The following is an 8,470-nucleotide window of genomic DNA, read 5'->3' as shown; positions in this document are numbered from 1 at the left end:
CTCTCCGAGCGCCTCCCGGCCACCCCGCCCCAGGCCCTGCCCCTGGAAATGGGCGGGAAGGCCTCGCGGTGCGAGCCCGCTCCCCCTTCCAATCAGTGCCGCCCGTCTCCCGCTCGCGGCTTCCCATTGGTCCTCTCTCACCGGAGGCGGGGAGAAGGGGCCGGGCGTCTGCGTGCCTCTTGGCCAATCGCCGGGCCCACCGCGCGCGCCCCTGGTTGCCTCTGGAAACCCAACAGCCGGCGTCCGGACTGCGCGGCGCCCGCGGACCCCGAGAGACATGGACGGCAGCTCCAAGCACCGTGGGGACCCCGAGGGGGAAGACGGAGATGGGATCAACCTGTCCTCCAAGGTGTCCAGGATCAAGGCCGCCTCCGGCCCCAACTCCCCGCCCGAGCCGCTCGAGCCGGAGCCGGAGCAGGGGGCCGTAGAGTCTTCGGAGGGAGGCGCCGCCGGGGACGAGGCCGCCGAGGCCCGGGAAGCGCCGGAGGTCCCCGAGGCTGTGGACCAGCCGGGACCCAGGGAGCCGGAGCCGCCGACCGAGGCTGAGACCCAGCCGGAACCCCAGGAGGCAACCGACGCCGGGCCTGAGCAGGCCGCCCCGCCGGAGCCCGGAGGCGGGTCCGCGGAACCGGAGGAGCGGGCGGAGGCGAAGGACGAGGAGGACGAGGACGAAGAAGAGGGGGAGGAGGAGTCGGAGGAGGGGGAGGAGGCCGCGGCAGCCGCGCTCAAGTGGAGGAGGAAGAAAGCGCCCTCGGCCGCCTCGGGGCGGCTGTCCACCCCCGGCCGGGAAGAGGCTCTGTCGACCCGGGAGGCTGAGCAGGGGGAGGGGGAGGAGGAGGAGGAGGAGAGCGAGGAAATCAAGGAGAGGGGTGCGCAAGGAAGCCCAGCGAAAAGCCAGCAAAGTGAGGAAGGCGAGCGACGGGACCTCGAGGACGAGGAATGGACGGAGGAGATGCAGAAGCTGCAGGAGCAGCAGCTGCGTGAGGAGCTCCTGGAACAGTACCGGTCGCTCGTGGTCGAGCGCAGCAACTACCAGCGCTACAACCACTACCTGCAGCACAAGATCTCCGAGGCGCTGCGCAAGAAGAAGGGCCTGGACGCCGCCGAGGTGCCCGACAAGGGCCCGGAGCCCGATGCCCCCGAGAAGGAGCAAGCATACCTCCGCCATCTGGCCTTGCTGGAGGAGCTGAGGAAGCAGCAGGCGGACGACCTGGAGTGGTACCACCAGGAGCTGGAGCAGCTGCAGGAGCAGTGCAGGGAGGTGCTGTCCAGGGTGGAGAAGGAGTGGGCCGGCTTCCAGGCACTCAAGAAGCAGGTGGTGATGCAGGCAATGGGTACCTGTTGGGTGCGCGGCGGCCGCCAGGCTGCCCTGCGAGAGGTGGAGCAGATTCAGGCGCTGGAGGATAAGAAGGAGAAGGAAATGAGCGCCGTGAGGCTTGAGAACGTGCAGCTGAAGCAGAGCTTGGTGCACTTTGAAACGCGGATGAAGGCCCAGGAGGACCTGACAGAGGGGCTGCTCCTCATCGATTTTGAACAGCTGAAGATCGAGAATCAAACCTTCAACGAAAAAGTGGAGGAGCGGAACGAGGAACTTTTAAAACTGCACAGCAAAGTGACCAACAACGTGCAGATCATAACCCATGTGAAGGAGAAGTTACACTTCGTGGACATAGAAAACATGTGCAAAAAGACACAGCTTTTGGAAACCGAGGCTCAGGTGGCCCTGAAGAGGGACATCCTGACCAGGGCGAAGCAGGCCCGGGACAGCCTGCGGGCCGACAACATCAAGCTGAATCAGAAGTGCGGGCTCCTGGGCAAGGAGCTCCTGCTCCGGGACATGGAGGAGAAAGTGGACAGGACAGAAGCCCTTAACCAGCGCATCGAGTCCCTGAAGCGCCATCACGCTGGCCTTACTATGTCCTGCAGAGGTGTGAGGCAGAAGATCAGGGAAGCCAAAGCCTTTCTCCCATCTTAACCCCCAGGATGGGAAGTGTCCGCAGGACATCTTCAATGTCAGCAACTTTTTCTAGCCTTCATTAATTCTTAAGTCTCCGCTTGCGGCCATTCTTTAAAAGGCCTCTGGTATTGGGGATGAAGCTGTATTTTGTATTAATCTCATCATTGTCGGCTCCTAAATTAGTCCTGAGCACAATTGGGTTAGCCGTCCATTTTACACGGGGTGAAGTCAGGCCCAGAGATGTGACGACTTACTGTACCTGACCTCTCATAAAAAAGCTGTCAGAAGCCTTGTTTTATCTGAGCAAGTCCGTAATTTCAGTGACTTGATCCTGTGGAAAACCGTTCCTCTTCCATATATCAGAGGGCTCAACAAACAGGTGGGGGAGAAAGAAATGTCCTGTGTTTATATAAGCTAATTATTAAATCCCTTTTGAATATATTAAACTGTGTCATTCTGAGTCACATCCTTAACAGGAAGCTCACTAGTTTCCTTTGATGAATCTAAACTTGTTTCGTATGTAAGCAGCACAGGCTTCTGGGTAGTAAACAAGAGGAGGAAAACAGGAGAAATGGTAACTAGGAGAAGGAGCTGACGTTCTGTCCTCTTTCCTCTTTCTGCTTGACCATTAATGTTTCCTTCTGGCTCAATGACAGTCTGCAATTCTAATGAAATGTTTCCTGGGATCCTCTAAAGAAACACATTTACCTATACAAAAACATGAAATTTTGTTTTCCAGTGAGGACGAAATAATTATTGCACAGTGTGTCTGGCCAGAATGCCCGTAAGCCTTTTGTTCTCAGCAAGGTATTTTTGGATCTTGGCAAGAGGACCCTTACTGTGCATGTGATTTTTCTGTACCAAGTATAAAAGTGTCTACTATTCCTTGTGTTGATGTAAGAAACACGTGATAGGCCTACCTCTTTCATCCAGAATTGGGGATTCCATTTCCAACTTTCTTTGCTGGTTTTGAAGCTTAGGGGCTTGGTTTTATTTCTTCTTAATTTTAAATTGAGTTTTGAGATGTGCAGATTTTGGGTTAGAATTATCCTCCCGTCCCCAAGTTTAAGTAGGTCATAAGAAGGATGAGTTGGGGGGTGACTGGGTGGCTCAGTGGGTTAAAGCCTCTGCCTTCGGCTCAGGTCATGATCCCAGGGTCCTGGAATCGAGCCCCACATCAGGCTCTCTGCTCAGCAGTGAGCCTGTCCCTGCCCCCCTCTGCCTGCCCCTCTGCCTACCTGTGATCTCTGTCAAATAAATAAATAACCCTTTAAAAAGGGGGGGGTGAGTTAGTTTTTGGTGCCGAATACCCGTAAGGAAGGGTAGAAACCCCTCCCTCTAAGGCAGATGACTCAGTTGGTCACAAGAAGGTCACGATGACTTTAACTTTTGGGGGTGCAGCTGTTTTCTAAGGTGTGTTCCCTTTGAAGCCAATAAAGGTCGATTAAAATTCCTTTTCTAACTTTTACAGCTTAGATACGCTCTTATAAGACCATACTTGTCAAACCACACAAACGTAACAATCAGGGGAGTAAAAAGCATTCACTTCCTGCTTCCTCTTCCAATCCTCTTTACCTTTTACACTTGTCTTCCCTCTGCCCCGTACATCAAGGCCAGAGGTTAGTCCATCACCAGCAAGCACAACTTCATTCTCTTTGTGCCTCATGCTAAGAGCAGCACAGGACCCCTGGTGCCTTCAGTGGTTGGGAAAGTTTCTGAGTGAAAATGACACCCTGTGTTCCGCGCCTCCCCCAGCTAAGCAGCTTTCATGGCCAGAGTGTCCCTTCAGCTCCCCAGCGGGAGCATGGGTATTTTTCAGCTGACTTTGACCCACTGGCAGTTCCCCAGGCTGCACCAAGCACTCCCTCACCAGCACTGAACCGGGTAGACAGTCCTCTTGAGAGCGCAAGATGCAGATCGATGGTGCTAGTGTTGCTTTAAGCTGCAAAGTTGCCGGTGTTCTTACAAATTACACTCTTCCCCTCTAGAGATGTTACAGTTCGTTAGAAGACAAATAATCTTCCGCTGATGACTTCACAACGAGGTTCCTTCTAATTGAATTACAGGAGAGCTCTTGATCACGAAATAGTAACCCATTCACGGAGTGTTTCTTCAGCTCGCCTCCGAGGAAGAAAGCCACAGACCACCACCGCCCCCCGCCCAGTCTTACTAACAGGCCCCATTCCAGTCCCTGACCCCCAACTCTGTGACTGTGTGCATAGTTCTCTGGACCCTAGGGAGACTGTCATTCTCCCTCGGAGCCAGCACGATGCCTACGTAGCCCATAATCGATGCTCAGTCTGTTGGGTTATTAATGCATCAACATCACAGCATTCTCCTTTTGGGGCAACAAGTGTTGCTCGGATGCCTAGAAGCAGATGCTGCTAAATCCTATAGCAGACTCGAAAATAAGCAGAGGCCAGAAAGAGGAGCTATCTAAAAGTAGAAGCGTTGAGGAACATAACAGCCCCTTCTAGCAGGGGATGGAGACCAGGCAACCTCCCTCCGTCTAGGAAGATGAAGAGGGGGCGCCCCCGCTGGACCAGAGACCTCTGACCTCAAAGGCTTTTAAAGAGCTTGTAAAGGGGCACCTGGGCAGCTCGGTGGGTTAAGGCCTCTGCCTTTGGCTCGGGTGGTGATCCTGGGGTCCTGGGATCAAGCCCCTCGTCGGGCTCTCTGCTCAGCAGGGAGCCTGCTTCCTCCTCTCTGCCTGCTTCTCTGCCTACTTGTGATCTCTGTCAAATAAATAAAATCTTTAAAAAGATTAAAAAATAGGGGCGCCTGGGTGGCTCAGTGGGTTAAAGCCTCTGCCTTCGGCTCAGGTCATGATCCCAGGGTCTTGGGATCGAGCCCCGCATCAGGCTCTCTGCTCAGCGGGAAGCCTGCCTCCCCCTCTCTCTCTGCCTGCCTCCCCCTCTCTCTCTGCCTGCCTCTCTGCCTACTTGTGATCTCTGTCTGTCAAATAAATAAATAAAATATTTTTTTAAAAAATAAAGAGCTTTTCAAAAAGGAGGGCCTGCAAAATGCAGGCACAATACAATCTGAGATGTTATACAACATGACTTCTTTCTAAATGGGTTGGGGTCGGAAGTGTCCCCCTTCGTGTCACAGGTGGCTTGGGTGGTTGGGCAGCATAGGCAGGAGGGAATCAGGCACTACCTGTGCGTAGAGCCCAAGGCATCAAAAAGGAAAAGCTTTTCATGTGTAGGGGGGAAGTCCTTGCTGGTGGCTTCAAACGGCATTTGAGGTTTTTCAACGACGTAAGCTGAGAAACATGCCTTCTTTTTTTGTAAGTGGGTCTGCAGCCATAATTTAGGTGTTTGCCATTGGTCAGGGATGCCTATCTGATCAAATCCTATCGGAGTTAATGCACCCCAATCTGCAACGTGGGTTTTAAACTTGAGGACCATCTTCATGGGAGAAGGATGAAGGGGCATGATCACACAAGGGGCATGATCAGCAAGGACTCCAGGCAGGCCTGCGGCTGAGCTGAGCGGCTGGTGGGCACGGGGGCTGGTCACCGCTCCTGGTCCACACCTCCTGCTTGCCCGCTATGCCCGCTCCTGCCGGAACCCTGTCTACACAGGCGCAGGTTTGAATGAATACACTTATACGTGCCCCAGCTTTATAACTGATGCTGGCTTCTAATACTTTGGCCAAAGGATGCCAAAATTGAATACAAAGGTGCCTCTAGGGGGAAGACACAGTGTCATGCTTGCAAATAAGGCCTTGGAATCAGGCTGACTCGGATTCTGATCTCTTCTGATTGTGACCCGGGACACACACTCCACCTCTTTAAACCTCCACGTGCTCCCTCGTAAAATCAGGTAAAAAATTCATTATATGGATTAAGTATCTTTTCCCTAGGTGGTGAAATTATGGCTTCTATTTTTCGTATTTCCAAATTGTATACAATGAACATGCAGTTGTAATAACTAGGGGGAAAAAATACCGATTTTCAAAATCCCTAAGTTCCTCAAGAGTTCAGATACTAACAGTTCACGTCAAGGGTATGACTCTATCTCTAGTGAGGAGATTCTCTTAATGACACAATTCAGCATCTTCTTTTAATCCTCACAAGCCAGTGGATGGAAGCTGGTACCCGTTTTAAGGTCTGGCTACAGAAAAGAAACGGAAGGCTCAGAGAATTTAAATACTCCTGATCTGACCTGTAACTAAACGACACCTGAAACGGGAGTTATTTTTGACTGGAGCAGTTTCTACCAGATGCTCTGGAGTGAGGTCAAGAAGCCGCAGGGACCAGAGACAGACTGGGGTGTGGGTGACTCGTGCTACCTGCGGAGAAGGCTCCCTCCCCTCCCTCCACAGGCTCAGGTATTCTGAGAGAAGGGGCCTTGGCGTGGTTGTGCCCTGTGGAGCAGCCGCCCCCTCGAGCCAGTTGGCTGCCGGGGAGGCAGTGCTCATGGAGGAACCGGAGCTCCTGGGCCAGCTCAGCGATGCAGGCCTCTCAGAAGGACCTGGGAACAGCGAGCTCCCACGTAGCACGACGGAGGACTTGCTGGAGGACTTGCCGGGGCTCTGAGGCTTCCCTCTGCTGGCCACACCCATCCTCTGATGACCAGTGGCTGCTCTCAAGGTCCAACTTGGCCCCTGGCTTCTAGGGCTGTGAGATTTCATCCCTTCTCTGGGCCTTTGTGGCCGGCTCCACGTCTCGGGAGATGGGTTTTTTTTTTTTTTTAAATACTTTATTTATTTACTTATTTGACAGAGAGAGATCACAAGTAGGCAGAGAGGCAGGCAGAGAGAGAGAGAGGAGGAAGCAGGCACCCCGCTGAACAGAGAGCCCGATGTGGGGCTCGATCCCAGGACCCTGGGATCATGACCTGAGCTGAAGGCAGAGGCTTTAACCCACTGAGCCACCCAGGTGCCCCGGGAGATGGGTTTTTGAACTGCGGCTCCCTGGTTTCTCTTGGGAAATGGTCCGCAGCTTCCACCCCCAAAGCTGGGGCATCCCCGAGGTCCTCCCCAAGCCGGCCATCAGGCTCATGCCTCGCACACAGGAGGGATTCAGGTGAGTGAATCCAGGCCTTGCCCCAAACTTGGCAGTTGAGGACCAAGCCAGAGGAGAAAGGCTTCCAAAGGCCCCAGAGCACACCTGTTCCCTGGGGAGGGGGTCAGCCAGAGCTCAGGAGCCACAAGGGAAGCGTCAGATTCCCAGCCCCGTGGCTAACTGGCCACAGGAGCCCAAGCAGATCCGCTTTCTGCATCACACCTTTGGAATGCAGATAGTGACAGAGCTGCTGTGCAGAGAAATGAGGCCATTCACAGAACTCAGCCTGGGGCCTGGTGTGGGTGCAGTAGACAGCGAGCTCCAGGACACGACCGCTGTCCAGCACGGCCACCCTTGCCAGCCATAGCACCTCCCGGCTGGTGCCAGCTGCAGAGCAGCCGTGGGAGCCCCTGGTGAGACAGACGGGAGCCTTGTGCTGGGAGCTAAACGCCTGAAGCGGAGCTGCACGGTCTCTGGGGGAGAAAAGCGGGGAGACCAGTCACGAGCTCAACAGTACTGAGTGGCCCAGCACAGACTGCCAGCCTCGCTGACATAGGAGGGCAGCACTGTCCACTTCTCCCAGGGGACCAGGGGACAAGAGAGGGAGCAGCCCTGAGGGCCCCCACCTCCTGGCCGGGCCTCCTGCGCTTGGCTGAACGGGTGGCATGAGCATGGGGGACACACAAGTGCACACGAGCACTGGCTCTGACTGGTGCCAAGTGACCTCTCAGACCTGGTCCTGCTCACTGCCACGGAGCTGGGACAGCCAGTCCGCCCAGAAGCTGGGGACAGAGGCGCCCCCGGTCACCCTCAGGCTGGATGGGGCGCTGCAGGCAGCCTGTGGCCTACCAGGTGCAGGGGGAGCGCGTGCTCACCTGGGGAGCTGGGATCGGGGGCAGGGAAGGGGTCGAGTCAGAGGTCCCCCTTCAATGTGCAAGGGACACACTCAGCTCCCAAATCCCTGCACCGAATTAACACAACCACCACCTTTTGTGTAACTGAGCATAGTAAGCAGGTTCTAAAATAACAGAATGCAGGGCGCCTGGGTGGCTCAGTGGGTTAAGCCTCTGCCTTCGGCTCAGGTCATGATCTCAGGGTTCTGGGATCGAGTCCCGCATTGAGCTCTCTGCTCAGCAGTGAGCCTGCTTCCTCTCTCTCTCTGCCTGTCTCTCTACCTAATTGTGATCTCTCTCTCTGTCAATAAATAAATAAAATCTTTAATAAATAAATAAAATAAAATAACAGAATGCTTGGGGTGCCCGGGTGGCTCAGGCGGGGCGTCCGCCTTCGGCTCAGGTCATGGTCTCAAGGTCCTGGAATCAAGCCCTGTGTCCCTGTGTTGGGCGCCCTACTCAGCGGAAAGCCTGCTTCTCCCTCACCCTCTGCCATTCCCTGTGTTCTCTCTAATAAAATCTTTAAGAAAAAATAATGCAATGTTCGAAGTCAAATTGTTCCACACTTGAAGGTGAGAACTTCAACTGTAAACCAAACTACAGTGAACG

The 8,470-nt window shown here is 54.4% G+C and overlaps 1 protein-coding gene across 1 annotated transcript; it reads left to right on the top strand.

Annotated features, from left to right (window-relative positions):
- The first annotated feature begins 222 nt into the window (after positions 1 to 222).
- On the top strand, positions 223 to 2,536 carry CCDC96 (coiled-coil domain containing 96). Its single transcript, XM_045997306.1, has one exon. The coding sequence runs from the start codon at positions 278 to 280 to the stop codon at positions 1,973 to 1,975; it is 1,698 nt and encodes a 565-aa protein (XP_045853262.1). The 5' UTR covers positions 223 to 277; the 3' UTR covers positions 1,976 to 2,536.
- Positions 2,537 to 8,470: the final 5,934 nt, after the last annotated feature.

The sequence above is a fragment of the Meles meles genome, chromosome 2 (genome assembly GCF_922984935.1).
Source record: "Meles meles chromosome 2, mMelMel3.1 paternal haplotype, whole genome shotgun sequence".
Taxonomy (NCBI): domain Eukaryota; kingdom Metazoa; phylum Chordata; class Mammalia; order Carnivora; family Mustelidae; genus Meles; species Meles meles.
The sequence above is the reverse complement of the archived record's forward strand: the minus strand, read 5'-3'. Positions and strand labels throughout refer to the sequence as shown.